General features: G+C 40.4%; 1 protein-coding gene across 1 annotated transcript in view; it reads right to left on the bottom strand.

Moving 5' to 3' along the window:
- Positions 1-25,332, bottom strand: part of rab3gap1 (RAB3 GTPase activating protein subunit 1) — a 146,880-nt gene that overhangs the window by 24,462 nt on the left and 97,086 nt on the right. Inside the window, exons 16-18 of the mRNA XM_034186125.1 lie at positions 22,253-22,307; positions 17,353-17,703; positions 11,316-11,453 (exon numbers count right to left, since the gene is read on the bottom strand). Coding sequence (XP_034042016.1) covers positions 11,316-11,453; positions 17,353-17,703; positions 22,253-22,307 — 544 coding nt within the window. The remainder of the gene's footprint in view (positions 1-11,315; positions 11,454-17,352; positions 17,704-22,252; positions 22,308-25,332) is intronic.

Here is a 25,332-nt window from a genome sequence, read left to right as displayed (position 1 = left end):
ATTCGCCGAGTCATTTCCGTGACGACTCGGCGAATCTGAGCGACAGGAAAAACACCTCCGTGTTGAAAACCATTTGTAAAATTCAGGCGGCTTTTGATGGCTTTCAACAAGTGAGTAACTGAGAAATTGTTTAACAGCTTGGGCATGTTCCAACTTGCCCGTTAAGGTTTCCAACGGAGGTGTTTTTCCTGTCGCGACCCCCCGCGGTCGGGTCCGGCCTGACATGCGACTCTGCCCGCACGTTCTTTCATTACAAAATGTCCGTTAACAATGGAATGTCCGAATAAACTCCTCATGCTGACTTCTTCTGAAAGTTCTCTGTTCTCTGATGACTTACTGGGTCAACAGAGCCTGAAATGTGGAAGTTTTCAACTTGAAACGGCGAGACGCTGCCGCCTCAAAGCGCAGATCGCCGTCAGGCGCCGTGGGCCGTCCTTAAAGCGACACTACCAGACCAAAATCTCTCATCAGCCGTTAAAATTTTTACCGAAAACCAGCTGAATTTATCGAATGGTGTCCACTCAGTTGTGCCTTACAGTTTTTGAAAAAGTTTTATCAAACAAAGCAGCAGTCTCTGAGCCATTCCTAAACAATGAAAAAAACGACGAGAGAGTGGGCGACTCCTCACTCAAAGACTGCCCACAGGCGAATGACGTAACCGACAGGCGTGAAAAAACTCTCACACTAAAAACACTCAAATCCATATGGTTTTTGAAAAAAATAATAAGGTGAGGAAATAACTGTCCTGAAAACGCTTCATGTATTCTAGGGTCCCTTTATTGAGAGAGCGCCAACTAAGAACACGGCGCTATTTTGGTTCCAACTGTGCTGAACTACTGAATGAACCTTTTATGTTTTCAACATTTTTTTTATGATTTGACATACAGCAACACATCCAGGTACAGGTACTATCAAAATAAATCTAAAAATAGTTAAGCTATCAAATTTACATAAATTTACAATTTATGATGATTTATTTAATTAATTTACAGCCTGATTTACACTCTGTAACTCTGCGTCATGCAATGATGTGCGTGACAGTTTAAAAGTTCTCCAACGCTGGATTATGCTTTATTATGGACTAATCTGACCCTCAACAAGCTTTTCTTTCTACAATCATCACCTCTAATTCAAAGGTGCAATTTCCTCTTTTTCTGACTCAGTGTTGTAAAGTTGCAAACTTTTCTACCAAATGTATGTGATCCCAAAATGTAATCAGCATGCGCGCTGCAAAAACTATTCAAATATGATGGGAGATGGACTGAAATGAGAAATGTCAAATCACAGCCGTTTGCAGTGTCTGATTTCATAGGTGCATGTCAGGCTGTCCAATCACGGTTTGAAAAAAATAAATGGCTAGTATTTTAATCACGGAAATGACTCCAGTCTCACATGCAAGGGGTTTTTAATGGAGATACAGTGCGATCAGATGGAACATTTTATCTGATGTGAGTGAAAAATCCATTGTACAAAATCCGTTATATATGGTGTTTATTACATGGAAAAAATACAAAAACATTGGAACTTTTTTGTCCGGTGACTGCGTATATCCAGTTTATACGATAACAGTTTAGGTGAGTTTTACGGATCTGAAGGGAATCTACACATCTTGAAGCTCTTGTTGTGTCCATTTGTGCATCCAAATGCACAACGACCTTGCATTTTCAACGAATAAATAAATAAAACAGCTGGATTTACATGCAGACAGGTTAACAACAAACGCTATTTTCGCCCCAAGATGGCACCACGAGTCAAGTGATTGTCTTATTTTTTGACTCATGTCGCTACTCTCTGAATAGAGACTCTATTGTATTCAGAGCAGGTTCACCATCTAGTGTTTAAGAGATGAAACTTAGATGTACCTTGTGGCAAATTGTTCACCACATGATCAATGTAACCTCCTCGTCTGATGTTTCCTAAGAAACAAACCATCCGTCTCCAGCTTTCTGGAAAACCACCCAGCAAATTCAAGTTTCCTTGCCATTTGCTGGGGAGTTAGTTCACTCTGAGACTGAATTTTGCATGGAAAGAGATGCAAGTCAGAACTCGACGATTTTTGATCTCTGAATTAGGGTCAACTGCTGCATTTTTCCTGGACTTTAATGTATTGCAGAACAAACTTTAGGGTTCCTGAAATGACAAAAACACCATTATTTCCCAGTAAAACCATTTCCTGGTATTCATATTTCAGAGTACTTCTGGGTCCATTTTTTTGGAGACACCCTATATATAAGGTTAACCGTGTGTGTGTGTGTGTGTTCGTGCAACTTAAACCTTTCAACCTAAGAGCCCCAGTGGCCTCTCCCTTGGTGCCCCCAGTCACTATACCAAGTTTGGTGTTGATTGCTTAATTACTGTGGCTGTGAACAGCGAACACGCGCGGTCAGCTTTATAAATTAGATTATATTATATGTCATCCAGATAGATTCTTGTCATTTGGTTCGTATGTCCCATTGCATGAGTGATGTCACTTTTTGGTAATATTTTGCCGTGCATTTTTCTCCCATTCATTTTGCCCTATTACATAGCTCCATTAGTTTCTCGTAAAAATGCTTCCATAATACAAGGGAACTAAAGCCTTGTCCACAGAGATACAAGGGTTAAAGCAAAAAAAAAAATCTATCTATATATAATAATAAGAATAAGAAGAAGAATAAGAAGAAGAAGAAGAAGAAATTATAAAATAAATCTGACTGAAATTTTTTTTATGGCCAAATTATAAGATGTTCACCATCTAACTTTTTATGGAAAGCCTTCTGTGATTGTGTCCTAGCATTTAAGGTAAAACAAGGTGGAGACAGCTAAGAAAACAGCACTGTTGTCCTGCTGAATAAGATTATATTTCACTCACTAACCATTGCTGCTCTTTTCTAATACAGCATCATATTACAGAAAGACTTTAACCTACACATTATTTAAATACTTCAGGATAAACATTTTAAGGGAACAGCTTTTCTAGAGTTTTTACATCATTCAATACCAATTAAAATCTCAGGCCTGTATTCAGGATCTGAAATGGGGGGTTATTTTTTGGTGAGAAAATTTTGGGTTTTTGATGTCCAGGAATGCATTCTGGGTTTTTTTAATGACTATTTTCTCACCCCAATCTCCCCCAGTACTGCTTAATGTGTTGTATTTGTATTTTCTTTTGCACATTTTCAACTTTTCTTTGCCTTTTACCAAAATTGATATCACAACCGACATGTTTGTTTGATAAAATTATTAACAAGAGCCCTAATCAATTTCATATTTTTGGCTTTCCTCATCCTAACTAATCTGATTTTAAAGCTAGAACTCCAAACAGACCCAGTCATGCTGAGCTTAGACATTACATTAAAAAAAAGATATTGCTTCACAGCCCACTTTAGTTATGCAGAAAAGTTTAATTAAGTAAACTTATTTTTATATGGCTCATCAATTAAACTCAGTCCACAACAGTAGGAAAACTACATACATATTTATTATACACACATATTTCGGTTTTTAAAATTATTATCATCATCTATATTATAATTGCCAAGTAGTCTCTGTGTGTGTATGCGTTTGTGCGTGTGTTTGTGTATGGCTTCGATCACAGAGAAACTGGGGAGAGCTGACATTTGCTGTTTGGTAGGCTGATTTATTTTGGGTCAAGGATGAATGCTGTGAAAATGGAAAGTTGATAGAACTTAAGAGAAATTAGAGATTTTAGCAAACAGTAAAAAATAGACATTGTGCTGCAATGCACCATGGGATGCCATGCGCTTTGGATGCCATCGTGCAGTTCTGGACGAGGTAATCTGGATGCATTCATGACACTACTGACCACACTTCTTTCCCTCCCGACTCCATCAGATTACAGCAATATTTGCAGTTTCGGCCTGTTCCTGCACATTCTTGCTATATGTGATGGGGGCTTTAGTGTTTGTTGTAACGCGTAGCAGGTCTGCAGTTGTGATTTTAGTTTAACCCTTTGTTGCCAACTCCTGAGTGAGAAAAGTAGCTATTAGCTGTCCTGAAAGTTGCTAGTCTAATTTACACAATGTGATGTTGTAACAGATGCTGTAGGGGAAAAAAAAACACTGTGGGAGAGACCATTGAATGCATTATCAAAATTCCATATTCATAAATGCAGAGTATTGAAAAAGAATTTACATGGACCTCTGGCTGAATTTAGATTAGATTAGATTAGATAAGCCTTTATTCATCCCTCAATGGGGAAATTTCAGATATCCACACTCACATTTCACATACAAACAGCAACTGATCTACAATTATTACTTGTTTACCATAATAATGGCACACATCAGAATCAGGACAACACATATCCATTTGACATTGTTTATGTGCACTAAACTTGAAACAGACCGTTTTCCAATTGAGGTGATGTGAGTGTGATGGTAGCCGCTGCAACTATCAAGTCGCGCTGCCTGCCAGCTTGGGAAAGAATGGAGGCCAGCCACAGGAAGGGAGGGGCAGGAAAGAGGTGAGAGGAGAAAACTGGAGCATGCTTCAGTCCATGTGTAAGTCTGTCAGTTTATTGTCCTTGTGGGCTGAGATAAGAATGGAGCCGAATAATCTCACCAGAGCCTGGATAAATTCCTCTGGAGGTAAACAGTGGGCAACTGACCTTGATGCTAGATAGCCTGTAGTGTTGCAGCCGAGCAGTGAAAAACACTATTAACAGTTCCACTCGCACAGCCAAATCCCAATTATGAATTAAGAATATTCCCAATATTGAATTAAGAATATTCATCGGCCTCCGAAACCTTCAGCTTCAACTGCAAGGCACAATTTGAACAATATATGAGCAGTATTAAGCTTATTGACTCTCCCAAATGTCATAAAACTGTCACGCTCTATAAGGATTTTTTTTTTAAAGAGAATTAATGTTCAGGAATACCTTTACTTTTGTGATTGTACAATTTATTTTATTTTATATCCCTTTCTATTTATAATGATAATGTGAATGCTATTTTGGCCTTGTCCTTTGTTTGTTTACTGTTAAATTATTTGTTGAAATACAGTTTTAGAAAAAAAATGTGGGAGCGACAAAAAAGTGAGTAAAAACATCTTAATAATAATTAGAACTACAAATAAAATAACTTCTCAAGGCCAGGGCTTCTCAAAGTCTGGAGACTAATTAGTCACAGAGGAGCAAACGAGGTAAGTAGGCTGACCGAGTCTGAGTAAGGTTCCCCATTCAATGTGGGAACAGCCACAGAGGCATTGTGCGTGTGTGTTTCATTTGTACTCTGCAGTGCTTCGAAGCTGCAGCGGACGTGGGGGGACCCACTGCCGCGCTGCGAGAACTCAGACTAGATCAATACGTGCTTTAACTTTTGAGTCGCCAAACAGCAGAAAAGTCTCCAATGACACCAGGAAAAGTAGCTAGATTTGTCGCTGTTTGCTTTTGAGACAATAAGTCATCAAGAGGGCTTGGAAAGTTGCCTGATTTAGCAAGAAATTCACCAAGTTGGCAACAGTGGTTTAACCACAGCGAGGACAATAACAGAGACACTCAGAGCAGACTTTGAAAGAAAGAAAAGTTTAAAAATATGTTTGTAATATTCTGCACTCTGCTCGCTGTGTCGTTATGGTGCTGTGAGACATCTACACTCAAACACACGGCCCCCTTCTCCTGCAGAGTGTAGACTGGACACAGACGAACAGACACAGGGACTCACTGCGAGAAAAACCAAAATAACAACAAAAAATATAAGAGATGTTCTTCTAAAAATTGATTTTTGAACATTCTGAATGCAGCTCATGTGTCCCAGGGATGCAGTAAATTTTATATCTTGCATCCAGCCTTGATTTGATGTCAGGATGGGAACAGCACGAACCCTGCCTTTTGGCAGCCCAATTGATGGAAATTTGCCGCAGTGACACTCTAAATTTAAGCGCTGGGAAAAGAAATACTATTGTTGGACCATGTTTAGGGCCTCTTCACACAACACCAAAGACGCAGAAACCAGAAAACAATCCACAAACCAAGAACGAAATGGGGAACCATAAAACATTCCACCTGCTGTCGGGAGGGACGCATGTTCAGACAGGCGTGCATGATACACAGATGACAGTTAATGCACACTTGTGGACATGCACGAACACAGTGCGAGCAGCTGGAATGCCCTAACGAAACATGAAATCTGGATGTTCGTTGACTTTTGTTGACATCGTTTAACCTTCACGCAGCTTTGTTCCTGCAGCTGGAGTTTCGTCAGGATATTTAAACTGTCGAAACTTCTGAACAAATGTCGGCAAAACCCCCAATTCCTCCGTATGTCATTTTGCTGACATTTTTTGTCGTTTGCCTAGTTTTTGTAATGTTAGCGTTTAGTTTGACTTTGTTTGACTTTAGTTTGATGACCATTCGACCATCTGAATGTTTTCACACAGTGCAGAAGCTGCTGCTGCGTACATGGCAAATTCAGCCTGTTTGCTTGGAATTTTTTATTTGGGAGGTGGGTCAGCTTCACTGGGCTCAGGCACTTTATATAGGTCAGAATTAATCTTTTGTGTGGATACAATTAATTATTTTGCCACAAGTAACTGCTGAATTTGAAACAACAAAAAACTGTGTAATTTTTGACAGTACTTGAACACAGCATCAGCAGCAGCATCAGCATCAGCAGCAGCGATCGCCTCCTGCGTGCACTTATTATTTTTTATTAAATATAATAATATGAGTGTAGGAATGACAATCCAGCCCTTATGTACATGTGGCAACAGGTCAATGATTCAGACAATTGTATAAGAACTGTTCTGGAAGGCAGAATTCACGTTGTGGATCAGCTGCTCAGTGATCAGCTGGTGGAAATAACGGCACACACGGACTGATCAATTTACTGCTCTGATATATTCAATCATCTTTACACATATTTATTATGATAGAACAGTCACCACAACCACCAGCTTTTTTTTTTTAATTGGAGCAAGGTGGAGCATGCAGTGTGTCGTCAAGACAGTGAGGATTCTGACGATGAAGGAGATAATCTCTCTTTTGTTCTGGACGAGGAACCAGAGCAAGTGGTGGATCCACCGACATGCCCACAGATCGCCACAGTGGGTCGGATCACGCGCTTCCGTTTCCAGCTGAGCTCTGTCCCAGCGCCAAGTCGTGGAACACAGAGATGCAGACACACACTGCTCCAGCAGTGGCTCTAGGCGTGCCTCGTTGAAAGCGTGGAGATCGACATTAACTTCGGTTTTGTTTTGTTCCTCTTTCATCCCTTTTGTGCTCTTGATTCACAGGCTATTTGGTGATGGGAAAAGTCAAAAGCTCATTTGCTGACTTTTTCTCAATGAATTGTGACTGTGTTTTTTTTCCCCTTTCGTTCAAGAATCGTTGCCGTGTGACTGGGCCATTAGATGTTTGTGTGTGTCACCTGGAATTTGGCTGACACCTGCCATGAGAGGGATCGAATGGTCTTTCACAGAGCACTTTGTCTTTCTGCCGCTTGTGTGCGCAAATAGTTGTAGCGACAGGTGAACGAGGCGTTGGAGGCGGCTCTGATTTTTCATGACTGGCATGCAATTCCTCCTTCGTGCGCTAGTCGACTTCAATCATGTTATGTGTGAAGGGGGCCTTACCAACTCACTTGGCCACTGTCACATTCACTCGTTTGTGTGGCAGTCACAGTAGTGGAAGTAGAGATGTCCCAATCCAATCGAAGCGATCATAATCAAGATCAATCATGGCATTTTTTATATATTAATCGCCATTGGAGAAATTAAATCTGAGTCATCAAATAAGTGTACTCTCACTTTGCTTTATACGCATGGTGCCAGAGGACCAAACAGCTGCTGCTTCACCACAGAGCCCAGCGTGAAGGCTGATCGGCAGCGCTCAGTGCTGCCAGGTACAACCCCAATTCCAATGAAGTTGGGACGTTCTGTGAAATGTAAATAAAAACAGAATACAATGATTTGCAAATCCTCTTCAACCAATATTCAATTGAATACACCACAAAGACAAGATCTTTAATGTTCAAACTGATAAACTTTATTGTTTTTGTACAAATATTTACTCATTTTGATCTGGATGTCTGCAACACATTTCAAAAAAGCTGGGACAGGGGTGACAACTGGGACTGGGAAAGTCGATGAATGCTCAAAGAACACCTGCTTGGAACATTCCACAGGTGAACAGGTTAATTGAAAACAGGTGAGTGTCATGATTGGGTATAAAAGGAGCATACCCAAAAGGCTCAGCCATTCACAAACAAAGATGGGGCGAGGATCACCACTTTGTGAACAACTGCGTGAAAAAATAGTCCAACAGTTTAAGAACAATGTTTCTCAATGTTCAATTGCAAGGAATTTAGGGATTCCATCACCTACAGTCCATAATATCATCAGAAGATTCAGAGAAACTGGAGAACGTTCTACACGTAAGCGGCAAGGCCGAAAACCAACACTGAATGCCCATGACCTTTGATCCCTCAGGCGGCACTGCATTAAAAATCGACATCATTGTGTAAAGGATCTTACTGCGTGGGCTCAGGAACACTTCAGAAAACCAGTCAGTTAACCCAGTTTGTCACTACATCTACAAGTACAAATAAACTCTACCATGCAAAGCGAAAGCCACACATCAACAACATCCAGAAACACCGTCGCCTTCTCTGGGCCTGAGCTCATTTGAAATGGACAGACATAAAGTGGAAAAGTGTGTTGTGGTCTGATGAGTCCACATTTCAAATTGTTTTTGGAAATCATGGATGTCGCGTCCTCGGGACAAAAGAGGAAAAAGACCATCCAGACTGTTACCAGCGCAAAGCTCAAAAGCCAGCATCTGTGATGGTATGGGGGTGTGTTAGTGCCCATGGCATGGGCAACTTACACATCTGTGATGGCACCATCAATGCTGAAAGGTACATCCAGGTTTTGGAGCAACACATGCTGCCATCTAAGCAACGTCTTTTTCAGGGACGTCACTGCTTATTTCAACAAGACAATGCCAAGCCACATTCTGCACGTGTTACAACAGTGTGGCTTCATAGTTAAAGAGTGCGGGTACTAGACTGGCCTGCTTGCAGTCCAGAACTGTCGCCGTTGAAAATGTGTGGTGCATTATGAAGCGCAAAATATGACAACGAAGACCCTGGACTGTTGAACAACTGAAGTCGTACATCAAGCAAGAATGGGAAAGAATTCCACGGACAAAGCTTCACCAATTAGTGTCCTCAGTTCCCAAATGCTTATTGAGTGTTGTTAGGAGAGGTGATGTAACACAGTGGTAAACATACAACTGTCCCAACTTTTGTGAAACGTGTTGCAGGCATCCATTTCAAAATAAGCACATATTTGCACAAAAACAATGAAGTTTATCAGTTTGAACATTAAATATCTTCTCTTTGTGGTGTATTAAATTGAATATAGGTTGAAGAGTATTTGCAAATCACTGTATTCTGTTTTGATTTACATTTTACACAACGTCCCAACTTCATTGGAATTGGAGTTGTATTTCACTCTCCTTCACTTTAAATATGCAACAAGCCTGTTTTTGTTGGACAGCACATGTGATCTGAAGTTACTGGCCAATCAGGTAGTGTTGAAAGTAGAGTGCCTTTATGAGAGAGAGTGGTGACATGATAAGTCGAAAAAAATCGGTCACGTGACTCATGGTGCCATCTTGGGGCAAAAACAGCATTGGCTGTTAATCTGTCTGCATGCAAATCCAGCTATTTTATTGGGTTGTTCTGCATTTGGATACACAAATAGTCACAGCAAGGGCTTCAAGATGTACAGATTCCCTTCAGATACGAACAGAAGAAAAATTTTGGAAAATAAAGTCAGCCATGTGGGATGGAAGCTGATATCATCATCAAAGCTTTGCGAAGTAAATTTATTGTTCAGTCCCATGTACAGTAAAACTCATCTAAACCGTCTTCGTATGAACCAGATATTCGCAGTCACTGGACAAAAAAAAACTCCCGAAGTTTTTGTATTGTTTTCCATGTAATAAACACCGTATATAACGGATTTTGTACAACGGATTTTTCGCTCACATCAGATAAAATGTCCTGTCCGACTGCAATGTATTTCCATGAAAACTTTGAGCAGTCTGGATCTGCAGAGGTACAAATTAAAGTTCAATTCTGACACTCGGCAATTTGTGGAAAGTGGGAGAGGAATCTTTTCTGTGATTAAAAGTCTGACCGTTTAGTTTTTCCAAATGGTGTTCAGACTCAGACCCGCAGCCTGACATGCAGCTGTTAAATCAAACACAAAAGGCTGTGATTTGACACTGTTCTGCTTTTAATCCTTCATCTCCCATCATATTATAACAGTTTTTAAAGCGTGCACGCTGATAAATCAGAAAAGTCTGCACATTTACAGCACGAAGTTGGTAAAAGAGGAAAATGTGCAGCTTACCTTTGATTTAGAGGTGATAATTGTCAAAAGAAAAGCTTGTTGAGGGTCAAATTAGTCCATAATAAAGCATAATCCAGAGACGGAGAAAACTGTCACGCACGTCATTGCATGACATGGATAAATCAGGCTTTAAATGAATTAAATAAATCATCATAAATTGTAAATTTGATAGCTTAACTATTGTTATATTTATTTTGATAGTACCTGTACCTAGATGTGTTGCTGTATGTGGTTAAATTATTTTAAAAAATGCTGAAAACATAAAAGGCCCAGTCAGTAGTTCAGCACAGTTAGACCCAAAATGGCGCCATGTTCTGAGTTGACGCCACTCTCCAATCAAGGCACTCTAGTTGAACGGCCCCCTCCCCCGTTAGTAGTAAAGATATTTACTACTTTACATAGCAAAGATATTTTTGCATACAGTAATAGCAATAATAATAATAAATGACTGAATTTTTAATCACTAAAATGCCATTCAATCACATTTTACTTTGAGTATCCCAGTTACTACTACAATTTTGCATTAAGTGGAATCTGTTTTTTCATGAATGAATAAAAGCATTAAGGTGGTGTTGGATTGAGGGTGTTTTGTTTTTTTTTTGTTTTTTTTGTATAGCAGGGCTGTTAAACTGACGGGCATATTGACTTTAATGTGCTTGCAATGTGTTCTGTGAAAGTGTAAGGTCGAGGAAAACACAAGTATCGAATTGGGACTATCACAAAATACTACACTAGTGAAGATAAATGACTCAGATTGGGATAAGGGCCATAAAAATCTGATCAGGACACTCCTGGTAAGAAGTGATGTCACTGATGCTCGAATAGTTCAGGTGTAACTACATGTGGTTTGGTGTCATTTGTGTATCACTGTATTGACAGTATGAAATCTAAATGGTGAGTACTTTGACATGTGGTGATTATACACACATCACATGCAAAGGAATGGATCTGACCTTGAAGGACTCCATGTCAGAGAGCAGACAGGCACTCTGCATCCGTGCTCGGAGGTGGGCGCCTTCAGCTGATGTGCCCAGTTTAGCTAGTACCTGTGACTGCTCCTCTAAGAGATCCTCAGTCATGGGAGCAGGCTCCTGGAAGAATCAAACACACAGAAAAGCAAATAAGGCATGACTGACACACTAACATTGCAAGATATTGTTCTAAGGGAGCTTGTGGATCCTGGGGGGGGGGGGGGGGTCATTCACGTTTTATTTATTTATTTTTTTATGTCAGTATGCTTTGTCTGTCAGAGGAAATAAAAAATGTTTTCAGGCTTGCAGGACTGTTTCTTTTAGCATTTATGAGGATGTGCTTTGAATGAGCTTGTTGAAGCAGCAGACCTGGAGACAGACCCATGTGACCTTCTCTGGGCTCTAAAACTGGCTATAAGGGTCAGGGGGAAAACTTGATTCTATAGACAGTAGACAATTCTGAATTCATTCTCAAATGTCAACAATCGATTTTTTTGAAAAGTTAATTGTGGGTGTTGGAACACAGCTGTTGGCCACCATTAACAAGCACTTTTCACATTCCTTATGTAAACCTATGTTGGACTGCATTTATATAGCATTGTTCCATCTATATCAGATGCTCAAAGCGCTTTACGGTAATGCCTCTATGTTTCCACTTTAACATTGCAATGAAGGTGAACATAAAGGCAGAAAGAAGCTGCAGATGTAAGGTTTTTACTGGATTGGTAATAATCCAAACACAAGTCAGTCAGAAGTTACACAAACACATTCACACCTGCACGCACACCTATGGTTAATTTAAAGTTTCCAATTCACCTAACATGCATGTATTTGGAAGTGGGAGGAACCCAGAGCACACAGAGTCGCAGACACGAGGGGAACAACTCCACACAGAAAGGCTCCAGGTAGGAAGCAAACCCACGACCTTCTTGCTGTGAGGCAACTGTGCTAACCACTAAGCCACTGTGCTGTCCTAGTCATCAATATCATCAGTGGAAAATGAACGAGAACACGAAATGGATACGTAATAAAAATAATGTAAATTGCTCGATTGTGACCAATCTATGGGCCAAGTAGGTTCTTGGTACCACTTAAGGAGACGAAACAACACTTAGAATTCAGCCTCAGTACACCGTGACCTACACAAAAATGCATGATAGCCATACCAGGGTGGTTGATAGAGCCAGGTAGGGGTCAATGAATATTTACACAGAGGACAAAATTTTAAAATTTAAAGTTTAAGCTGCTCCAATTTTGGTTAAACATGATGCAAATTATTGGTTGAGTTTGCTTCCAATTGCCTAAATCACTTGGACACAGTGGGGTGTTGAGTTTTGAGAGCCCCTGATTTTGACTTACCCCTTCCATACTTTGACTTCTAGCTATGCACTAATTGACCCAATTGCAAACCCAATGGTATGGGAAGGTAGCAGAATGTATAAGCTTTATACAGATACCAAATATCTTGGGAAATGTCTAAAGAAGCACATTTACATTTCCTCTACCCCACATTTTTGGGTCGATTTTCTTCCACCCTGAAAATGAAAAAGCGGGCTAAAACACACTTTTTACAGGGGAGATGCCCAAACAGGCATCTGAAATCTTATGCAGGATGGTCCAATCTGCAAAAAAATGCCAATGATAAAAAGTATGTCATGATGTGACTCCCTTTCTCTCCATCTTGGGGCCCTGGCACCCCTACTAACAAGTTGGCATGATGCTGTTGTTGGCATGCTGGACATACAGGAGTGAAATGGTGGTGATTTTCTTCTTGGTGCTCAGTCAACTTAGGTTGAGGAACTTTCCATTCATTCTGTACATGATGTCAATTAATGGTGGCAACTTGTCCTTGAGCAGGAAGAGGATTGTTGCCACGGAGATGATGAAGGGCTTAGGGGCAATAATGTTCCACTAATTTACATCAGATTGAACATTAAAGGCTTCAGTTTTTGTGCCATTTACCTGAACTGTGCAGACATGTCATCATGAAGAAGCCTCAGGATCTTGATGAATTTCTCCACACAGCCCGCTTTGCTCAGGATCTTACACAGAAGAGGGTGCGACATGCCATCGGATGCCTTGTCAATTCAATGACAGCAAGGTAAATGATTAGTGTTATTCTCAGTGCTTTTCTTGCAACTGGCAGACAGCGAAGATCATGTCTGTTGTCGCTCTTGATGGATGAAAGCCACTATGCATTTCAAAAAGGACGCTTCTGCTAGTAGTATCAGATGGTTGTTGGCAATCCGTGCAAGAGCACTGACTGCGGCAGACAGCAAAGATATTTCACAGTCAGACTTGTCTCCTTTCTGCCTGCAGAAGGTGACCATCATTGTGTCTTTCAGGTCTACTGGTATTTGTTCTTGAGTTAAGATTTTGATGATGAGTTGGTGCAGTTGGCAGTTGACTTGAAAGACCTTAATAAGAATGTTGTCGTCCCCAGGTGCTTTGTTGCTTTTCATGCCTTTAAGAGAGTTTCTTTGAGAGTTGGGGTTTGGCTGAGTTCTTCAACATCTTGTCTTGGTAAGTGGCTGAGCATGTGGTCCTCTTCAACAACTGGGTTGGCGTTCAAGAGGTCTTCAAAGTGTTCCTTCCAACGAGCACTGATGTGATCTTTGGTCTTCAGCAAGCTCAGGGAATCCTTGCTTTGAGGAGGTGCTTGCCCTCGCGTGGAGGGGCCGCAGATTGCTTTGGTGGCACTTAAACAACCTCTGTCAGCGAGGGCTTGGATTTCAGCAGTCTTATTGATCCACTACTTATTTTTCAGTTTGCGGGTTTCATTTTGCAGTGTTGCTTTGCTTTGCTGGAGTAGACACTTTTTCTGTCTTGTGAGGAGTTGATAGACTCCACTCATTTCATTCATGCTGCAGCAGCACGTTTCAGCTGCAGCAGAATGTAACACAATGCAGCAAATAGGCAACAGGCCACCTGCCCTGTCACAATTATTACAATAGTCGTCAATCGCGATTATTTTTCATATTTGCGATTATTTTTCATATTCGCGATTACCGTGAATTATTTATTTTATCCACAAAGCATAAAACGACTCAGAATCTGACATCGTTGTGCTGCAGCCTCGCTCTCGTCTTAAGGCGGGACAATAACAAGGAGGCTGACGGCCGATTAAAACAGTGCCGTCATCTTCAAAAGCCGTCTAAAATGCGGAGCTGTCGGTGTGTGTGTCAGTGCCTGTGTGTGCGCGCGCGCGGAACTAACAGGCTGCAGACTGCGAGGGAGGGGGTGGGTGAGGGAGATTCCTGAATGCAGGTGCGACACGTTCAGTGCGCAGCGAGCGCGAAGCAGAGAGAGGATTTTAACCCGAGTGAACATGTTAACAAAACGAAAACGTGAAGCTGCCTTTACTTCTCTCTGAACTTTCTCTAAAGGTGTGATTCTGCCGTTACCGTCCTGTTCACACCATGTGCGCATCGTATGCTGAATTTATGAGATCATGAGATGAAATAAATGGTCAAATATCTTTAAAAACATTTAAAAAATTAGAATATATGAATGAACTGAGCCACAAAAAAAAAACAAAACAATGTTCAGATGCACAGATCACAAAAAGCAGGTGAGAACTCTGAACTTTAACAGCTGTTATTTTCCAAATGTATTTATTTGTTCAAGCTTGAGCTTAATGCAGTGTTTAAGCACAAAACGTGACTGATGAGGAGAAACAATTTCAGAAATGCAACAGAAACAACCACAAATCAGAAAAAGTTGGGACTGTATGTAAAATGAAGATAAAAATAAAAATGTTGCACCATTCCCAGTTTCTCCACTCACAGAAGCCAAACGTTCTTCCAGAGTTGTGTAATTATACTACAATAGTAGAATATAAAGAAGGGGGAAAAAAGAAAAAAAAATAGACAATATATTCGTCAATCGCAATTATTTGTCTGACAATTAATCGTCTCCAGAAATTCCTAATCGTGACAGTCCTACTGTCACCATGAATATTAATAACACAATGCACTTACCCATGATAGATTAAAAAAAACAAAACAAAACAGAAAAATAGGTGAGGTACAACGCAATGCAGTCTCAAACTGTTTTTTTTTTTTTTAAACAGACAACAGAAAGACACTTTCTGCTTAATTGGCAAAGACACTATCCTTAAAACAAATCAATCACACAGACACACACACACCCCTTCCTGTATGGGCACCAAAGTGAGGTCCGGGATAATGACAATTGGGAGTGAGAACCACCCTTTTTGCTATACTGAGAAACAAGAGCAATCTGTTTTCTGACGTCCACCAATCCAGATCCAGATCACCTCCAAAATTCTGTGGAGTCTTCCATGCCCTAATATCTCTCTGTGGCACAAATTTGGTGAGAATCCATGAAGTAGTTCTGAAGCAATCCTTCAAAGACCATATAAAGGGAAATCTTGATCCAGAATCTGGATTTAGATCCGGATCACCTCCAAGATTTAATTGGTTCTTCCATGGCCTAACATGTATCTGTGTGCTGTGCTAACAAACAGACAGACAAATAAATAAACGCAGATGATTTTATTATGACCTTGGCGGACGTAATAAACTGATCCTGCATTTAAACTCTAGATATCTCTCTAAGTAAAGTTGCCACCTCAGATTCTGAAGAATCCCTTTGAGAGGAGCATATTTACAGTCTCTGGAAGCCTTTTCATTAAAAGTCTTGTGAGGATTGGCCTCAAGGTCCTCACTTTCCAAAATGGTCCTCACTAAACAGGTTCTCTACCTGCGATGAACCTCACAAAGACAGCAGTACATGCGCACGAACACACCGTCAGTCGCAAATTTATTTCTCGTCTTTCTCTTTTCCCCCACCGATTCCCCCTCACACTGCAACAAACATGTATAGGAATGGAACAAAATGTAATGTGTGTGGCCTGGACATTGTTCTTACGACATGGACAATCATTTACTTCATTCAAAGATACAGCGTTGTGTATAGAGGCTGCACTCTGCTTCATAAATTCTCTGTAAGTTCCAGAACACTGAAAAAACTTGAAAAAAGTTTTTCCACTCAGAAATTCCAAGTACAATTTACAAGGAGTATTCTTAAGTAAATTTTACTTGCATACATTAGCTTATCTAAAAGAATAACTCAAGTAACATTTACTAGCAATTATCAATTGAATATTTTCATTGAATTTTACTCTGTCTTTATTCATAAAAAGTAAAACTTTTCAGCTGTTCCCCTTGTTTTCACTCAAGATTGCCACAGCAGATCCAATTTGGATCTGCATGTCAATTTGGCACAAATTCTACACTGGATGCCCTTCCTGATGGACCGCCACATTACATGGAGAAATGTGGCAGGGGTGAGGTTTGAACCGGGAACCATCTGCACTGAAACCAAGTGCACTAACTACTTGTCCACCACCCCTGCACTGAGTCGCCACAGCAGATCTTGGATAATTACATCATGAATGTGTTCATTATAAAACAACCATCGATGCATCTTGATGCATCTTTTTTCTAAACAGAATTTATTTTGTCTCACTGTCTGACAAATTTAAGATTTTTTAATAGTCCATAGCAGGCAGAGGTGTGGCCAAGTGGCCATTTTTGTGGGTCTAGCAGGTGGAGTTGTTCAAACCTTTTCTTAGCCTTTTATGATAAATGAGGGTCTGGACTCTGCCTTCAGAGTTGTTGAAGCTCAGTTCACAGACCCGCCACAGCTGTAGACACACATTTTTAAGCTAATTTTAACCATTTTTAGGCTCTAAATATATTTTGTGATGTGCTAAGTTTTAAAATGAACAATTCTCAGCCCATAGACCTTTACTCAATATTAATGTAGTAGACGTACATTCAGGACAGCTGCAACAAACTGAGCTCATCCCAGTGGTTACAGTCCACTGTGTGGGCCAACACCGGCTGTTGCCCCAAAATAAAACATTATATTTAAAGCATGAAGGACTTTGTTTTTAAAGATGTCTATTTTTACAATTCCTGACTGGACATGATGGGATGTCTAAAATAGCAAAGCTGATGAAGTGCAGTCATCCTGGCACAGACATTCTGACCTGTGTGATGGGCACGTAGAGAGGCACTGCCGAGTTGAGCAGGTTCATTTTGTTGAAGGGGTGCAGCCTGCCCTCTGGTTTACTCTTAGCTGTGTCCTTCTCCTTCTCTGCATGTGGAACCTCCATTTCCCCCTGGTCACTCACGCACTCAAAGAATTCCTCCTCACTGTCGCTCCATGAATCCCAAGATTTTGCTGGTGAAGCCTCCCTCGCTGTGCTTGATGCCATTGACTCTGCCCCGGGGCGTCCATTCTTACAGCTGCCCAACAGCCTGCCTTTCTCGTTGCCTCCATCCAGCAGATTTCGTGCTTCATTCCTCGCTCTCTTCCTTTCAATACAGCAATTCAGCATCTACACAGAAACAAAGTGGACATTTTTCTTGCTTAAGTAAATAATATTTACAAAACAGTTTACAGTTATTTGGTAGTATAAGCATATTACCATTTTCTCAAAGATTCTTACAGTTACCAAACACATCACCATCTACCAACAGTTTATCAAAGATTTCCCTCCAGATTATTAAATTCAATTATGCACTAGTCTCTGTTCACTAGGATTTTAAAATCCTTATAGAGCATGTCCATAGCTGTGACTAATTTCTGTACAGTTATACAACCCCAATTCCAATGAAGTTGGGACACTGTGTAAAATGTAAATAAAAACAGAATACAGTGATTTGCAAATCCTCTTCAACCTATCTTCAATTGAATACACCACAAAGACAAGATATTTAATGTTCAAACTGATAAACATTATTGTTTTTTTGCAAATACAGTGGGGCAAAAAAGTATTTAGTCAGTCCCTGATTGTGCAAGTTCTCCTACTTAGAAAGAGGAGAGAGGTCTGTAATTTTCATCATAGGTACACTTCAACTATGAGAGACAAAATGAGAAAAAAAAAATTCCAGGAAATCACATTGTAGGATTTTTAAAGAATTTTAAAGAGGATCACCACTTTGTTCACAAAGTAGTGACCCTTGCCCCATCTTTGCTTGTGAATGGCTGAGCCTTTTGGGGATGCTCCTTTTTTACCCAATCATGACACTCACAGTTAGTGTCCTCAGTTCCCAAACGCTTATTGAGTGTTGTTAGAAGGAAAGGTGACGTAAAACAGTGGTAAACATACCACTGTCCCAATGTTTTTGAAACGTGTTGCAGGCATCCATTTCAAAATGAACAAATATTTGCACAAAAACAATAAAATTTCTCAGTTTTAACATTAAATATTGTCTTTGTGGTGTATTCAATTGAATATAGGTTGAAGAGGATTTGTTTTTATTTACATTTTACACAACGTCCCAACGTAATTGGAATTGGGGTTGTATTTGAGATATTATGCAGGAAGCAGAAAGTGGACTGACTCAGTGTAAAAATGTATGTGGAACTCACTTTTTAACACAGCGTTTAACTGGGGGTGAGTTTAACAATGAACAGGGGCTCAGTGTAGCACATGTGCACATCACAAAGTGTGTTGTTACTTAACATAAGGACTTTTAAATTCCAAAAATAAGCATGATGAACAAATTAACATGTAATGAAGACCACCCTGGATGTTATGAGATGCAGTATGGACAAGAGAAAATATCAGATTGTCATGAACAAAAAACATAAGAGTAGATCTTTGCTGGAAGCCCTCAGCTTGTGGCAAAAAATTCCAAAAATAAGCAAGATGTATAAACAAGGACTGCTTACCCACAGTGTTGGAAATGCCACAATAAAAATGTGAGTCCATTACATCTGTTATCAGCTTTTTATTTTGGGAATTTTGTGCATTGTTGTAGTGTACTTTTATTATTGGAGGAGTTTCTTTTGGTTAGTGTGTTGTTTCCTGGGAACACTGTTGTTATCATCATCAATGAGTGTCTATAAGTCACACTGGAGCAGAAGTCAAAGGACCTCCCAAACTTCTAAAAGAAAAACAAACAAACAAAATTGAGAAGTGCACAGATGCAGCAATAATTGTCAGTGCTATTAGTGTATTTTTGTCTCACTATATATCACTTTGCCTTTGTGTTACAAGATTTTAAAATGATGGGAGCTATATGAACAAAACATAACTCCATCACAGATTATTTCACAGCATTTTGTATCCAGTTGTAGAATATGTACAGAAAGGTGAGTGATACAACCTCTCTTCTCAATGCAAACAAAATACTCATTTCAGTTTTGTTGTCATTAAACAGCAGCACGTTATCATGATTTATGGTTGAGTGGATCCTTGTCATTTGATTGGTGGGTTGTATGCAATGTGTCATGGATTAATCAAACCATTTGCCACTGTGTTTAATTTACCGTGCCAAAGTTATTTTTAGCATGCAATTTTGGTGCTATATAAAATGCCCCGACCACTGCATGCGCTCACACTATTGGGGATGGTGTTTAGCTACACATGGCAGCATTTGTTTTGCTGGCAGACAACGATTTGAAGGAGCTAATTGATGCTGCTAATTCTTCTAACACAAAAAAACAAATCCACTATGCTGTAAGCTGCTTGGAGGCATGAAGAGCTGTTATGGCGCAGTCACATGGCACTTACGAATGGCAACGAAGGCCTGACGAAACAAGAAATCTGGACTTTCGTTGGAATCGTTTAACCTTTACGCAGCTTCGTTCTTGCAGCTGGCACTTCGTCAGGATTTTTACCTGTTGAAAAATTTGAACGAAGGGCAACGAAAACCTCAATTCGTCCGTGTTTTGTTTTGCTGTCGTTCTTGAAGTTTTTAAAGTTTTTATAAGGTTATTGTTTAGTTTGACTTCGTTCAACCGGCTGAATGTCTTCACACAGTGCAGAAGCCAGTTTGTGAGCACTGAGGCTACTGCTGCGTTCATGTACCATCGGAAATTACAGGACAAACTCAGCCTGTTTGCTTGGATTTTTTTTTATCTGTGTGGTGAGTCTGCTTCAATGGGCTCAGACACCTTATATAGACCAGAATTAATCTTTTGTGTGGATACAATTAATTATTTTGCCACAAGCAACAGCTGAATTTGTAACAACAAAAAAGTTGGTTATTTTCTGATGGTACTTGAACACAGCAGTAGCGACAGCAGCAGCTCCTGCGTGCGCTTATTATTTTTTATTAAATATAACAATATGAGTGTAGGAATGACAATCCAACCCTTATGTACCACGGCACACCACAGGGTTTTTTTTTTTTTTTTAAATTGGAGCAAGACGGAGAGCAGTGTGTCGACAGACAGTGTGGGTTCTGATGATGAAGTAGATGATCCCTCTTTAGTTCTGGATGAGGAACCAGAGCAGGTCGTCCCACCGATGTGCGCACAGATCTCCACAGCTTCTGTTTGCAGTTTCTCCAGGACTCAGGCTCTATGAGGTCTGTTAGAAAAGTATCAGACCTTTTTATTTTTTTTAAAAACCTGATGGATTTGAATCACGTGTGCTTGCATGAGCCAACCTTGAACCTTCGTGCGCATGCGTGATTTTTTTCACGCCAGTCGGTTGCGTTTGTTCTGGGCCATTAGCGGCTCCGTCCGGACGCGCAAATTCCTCCGCACGTCTTTCAATACAAAATCTCCTGTAACAGTGGAATGTGCCGATAAAGTGCTGATGTCCACCTCTTCTGCAATTTCTCTGGTAGTAAGACGACGTCCCGGATCAACACAGCATTCACGTTGGAAATGATCTGGTCGTTTCAGCCTGTCGATGGCCGCTCGGAGCGCGGCGCGCCCTCCGCCATTGTGCGCCGTCTTTAAACCGGTTGTATCACTCCTTAATCTGTGTGATGCCCACAGGATCGTCACCGAAAGCCATCTGAATCTTCCCAATGGTTTCCACCTGGCTGTCTCTCACAGTTTCTGGAAAAATTTGATTCAGCGCTGCTCCAATTGTTCAGACATTTTCCTCGCAATGAAAATCCGATGAGGGGGGAGGACCAGTGCTCACACAAAGCCTGCTCACAGGTGAATGACGCAACCGACAGAAGTGAAAAAAATCACGCATGCGCACGAAGGTTCAAGGTTGGCACGTGCAAGCACACATGATTCAAATCCATCAGGTTTTTGAAAAAAATAAAAAGGTCCGATACTTTTCTAACAGACCTCGTATGAGCTCCATCCCAGTGCCGAGTCCTGGAACGCAGAGATGCAGACACACACTGCTCCACCTGTGGCTCCAGGTGCATTTCATTTAAAGCGTTGATATCGTTAGCTTCGGTTGTGTTAATTTCCTCTTTCGTCCCTTTTGTGTTCTTGCTTCACAGGCTATTCAGTAATAAAGCTCTTTCATCCACCTTTTCTCAATGAACTGTGATTTTTTTTTTTACTTTTTCCCTTCGTTCAGGAATTGTCGTGTGCCGTGTGACTGGGCTTTTATGATGAAAAGCTGGACAACGTGATTTTTCGCTGGACAGAGAACGACACAGTCTTTTTTTTTTGGAAGTACAGCATCTCGGACTACAGCGTTGCAATTATTTTTGAACGATCTAACTGTTTTTGTAAGTTGACTGAGAACAATTTTGGACTGCAATTTAAAGTTTATGTTGGACTGTTGACATCAAAACACCAGTGGAACACCAAATGTAAGTAAGTCCCTTTTCTGTTGTTTATAAATTAATTAAATATCAAATGACAAGAATCTATTCTGGCCATAATATAAAACAAATAATAAATGTTTTTTCATTCTTTCAATGGAACAAATATTTATTTCAGTGAAAGCTGGAATGTTCCATTCAACTCGGCTTTGCCTCACTGAATGGAACATTCCATCTTTCACCTCATGAAATATCTGTACCATTGAACTCATAAGCATTCATTATTCGTATGCTAATAAATGACAGACTGAGAGCAGTCACTGACACTTTGTGTCAGTTTATGAAGTCAACCATTTCAAATGCATTGATGTAATCTTGTGGGGGAAAAAACATGTTGGTATTAACAGTTACCTGGAGCTTCTGGTGTAGAAGACAACAGCGAAGATCAGGAGGTCCACTGGCCAGGCTGTAGATTCAGAAAAAGGACAATAGGTAAGTTAACATGACTATTTCAAATGTCATACTCCTCCCTGAAGAAATACTCTCCATACTACACTGCTGACCCTTTTGTCAGTACTTAAAGCATTACAACTAATGTAATTACTGTTGCATCTTTATACTTTGTAACATGCATGTTATTCTCAAATAGTGGTATTGACTTAGCTCAGAACACACTGCAGAAGATCTGGACTTCAACAAACAGACAAACTGGAAATCACAATTTAAACAAATGAGAGATTTCTGCCTTTTTGAAGAAATTTTCAAAACGCTTTGGAGGATTTGGACATAGACAGGGATGGATTAATTCAGTATGAAATAACATCCAGTAGATAATTTTGGAATTAATATTACAAGTTCATAAATCTGCAAGTATGCTTTGTCAAATCTCAGCTCCAAGAAAAGGCCATTCAAAGTAAAGCAAATAAGTACAAATACTTTAACATCGTATCCAGTGAATGATTGTTAAGCTTGGGAACATCTGTGCAAAATGTAAGTATGTAAGAACCAGTACATCGGGTAGAGATTACATGAACATCTCATGTCACAATGACTCACTCATCACTCATCTTCAACCGCTTATCCGGGATCGGGTCACGGGGCAACAACTCCAGCAGGGGACCCCAGACTTCCCTTTTCCGGGCCACATTGACCACCTCTGACTGGGGGATCCCTAGGCGTTCCCAGGCCAGTGTGAAGATATAATCTCTCTACCTAGTCCTGGGTTTTCCCCGGGTCTCCTCCCAGATGGACGTGCCTGGAAGACCTCCTTAGGGAGGGAGGAACGAACTTGGATGATATTCAGAGTGCCATAAGATATGAAACATGTCCTCCTACAAACAGTGGTGAATCCAAAACAATCCCTTTACTTTGCTTTACTTTGTTTCCACAGTGTTTTGGAAATATATGTCTCCCGAGGCGTCAGCGCAGTTCCACCGGCGCGGCTTTACCGAGGCCCGAGGCGTCAGCGCAGTTCCACTGGCGCGGCTTTACCGAGGCCCGAGGCATCAGCGCACATCCACCTGCGTGGCTCCACCTGAAGCCCGAGGCGTCAGCGCACATCCACCGGCGCGGCTCCACCTGAAGCCTGAGACGTCAGCGCACATCCACCGGCGTGGCTCCACCTGAAGCCCAAGGCGTCAGCGCACATCCACCGGCGTGGCTCCACCTGAAGCCCGAGGCGTCAGCGCACATCCACCGGCGCGGCTCCACCTGAAGCCCGAGGTGCCAGCGCACATCCACCGGCGCGGCTCCACCTGAAGCCCGAGGCGTCAGCGCACATCCACCGGCGCGGCTTTACCGAGGCCCGAGGCGCCAGCGCGGAGTTATCTGACCATGGGTCCGAAGAAGGCACTGACGGCGGAGGAGGGAGACGATATCAAAAAGTCAAAAAGCAGTTATAATGAGGTTTGTCAACAGAAAACATAAAATGGCATTGTTAAAACAGGGACGGAAACTTAAAGGAACAAACGTATTCATCAATGAACATCTGACCAAAAGAAACGCAGACATCGCCAGGAAAGGTCGTTTCTTAAAAAAGCAGGGAAAAATTCAACAGACATGGACATCCAACTGCAAAACATTTATCAAATTGAATGGAACACCAGAACAAGCGAAGGTTATGGTAATCAGGAACATCGAGGATCTGGACAAATACGACCAATAAGGTATGAGGACACAAACACATCACAACACCATGACACAGACCAGAGGAACCTTTTCATCTACTACATCATCTACATCTGGAGACAAGAAGGATATAACTCAAAGGATTGCTGATCATGGAAAAGTAGAACTGAGAACATTTAAATACACAGACCACAATGTACTGGACTTGGAGCACGATATAGACCCGGACAATAATTTCTTCTCAAATATCAATGACAGTTGTTGCTATTATACAGATGAACAGTTTAATCGGATCATTAAAACGGATAACAAATTATCAATAATCCATTTCAACAGCAGAAGTCTATATGCAAACTTTAACAACATTAAAGAATATTTAAGTCAATTTAAAAAAATATTTAACATAATTGCTATATCAGAAACATGGATCAATGAAGATAAAGGAATGGATTTTGAACTGGATGGATATGAATTTAATTGTGTAAACAGAAAGAATAAGAGTGGAGGAGGAGTGGCTGTGTATGTGGATAAGAACATGGATTATAAAATAGTAGACAATATGACAACTGTGATTGATAACTTATTAGAATGTATAACTATTGAAATATGTGAAGAAAAAAGCAAAAATGTATTAGTCAGCTGTATATATAGAGCACCAGGATCTAGTATTGAAACATTCACTGACTGTATGGGAAAAAATGTTTTCAAAAACTAATCAAAAAACTGTGTTCATTTGTGGTGACTTAAATATTGATCTGTCCAATCCAAATAAGCATAAAATAACAGATGAATTTATCAGTATAATGTACAGTATGAGTTTATATCCAAAAATCACCAGGCCAAGCAGAATTACATCCCATAGTGCTACCTTTATTGATAATATATTCAGCAATGATATTGAGAATAACACTGTGAGTGGATTATTAATCAATGACATTAGTGATCATCTACCAGTTTTCATCGTTTATAATAGAAACCATCGGCGGAATCAGCCAGAGGAGAAAATAAAATACAGGCGAGTGCGGACAGAGGAAACATGAACACACTAAAGAAGGATTTACAGGAGCAAAACTGGGAAAAGGTATACAGTGAAAGTGATGTTGATAGTGCATATGAAACTTTTTTACAAATATTTACATCATTATATGATAAAAATTGTCCAATTAAAAAAGACTACAGAAAACAAAAAATCCAAGCTCGACCATGGATGACGAAAGGGTTACGAAATGCATGTAATAAGAAAAATACACTGTATAGAGAATTCATAAAACTAAAGACTAAAGAGGCAGAAAATAGATAAAAGAAATACAAAAATAGATTAACTAATATTATACGGGTATGTAGGAAGGAAAATTATAGTAACA

The sequence above is a fragment of the Thalassophryne amazonica genome, chromosome 14 (genome assembly GCF_902500255.1).
Source record: "Thalassophryne amazonica chromosome 14, fThaAma1.1, whole genome shotgun sequence".
Lineage (NCBI taxonomy): Eukaryota > Metazoa > Chordata > Actinopteri > Batrachoidiformes > Batrachoididae > Thalassophryne > Thalassophryne amazonica.
Note: the sequence above shows the minus strand (reverse complement) of the source record. Positions and strands in the feature narration are given on the sequence as shown.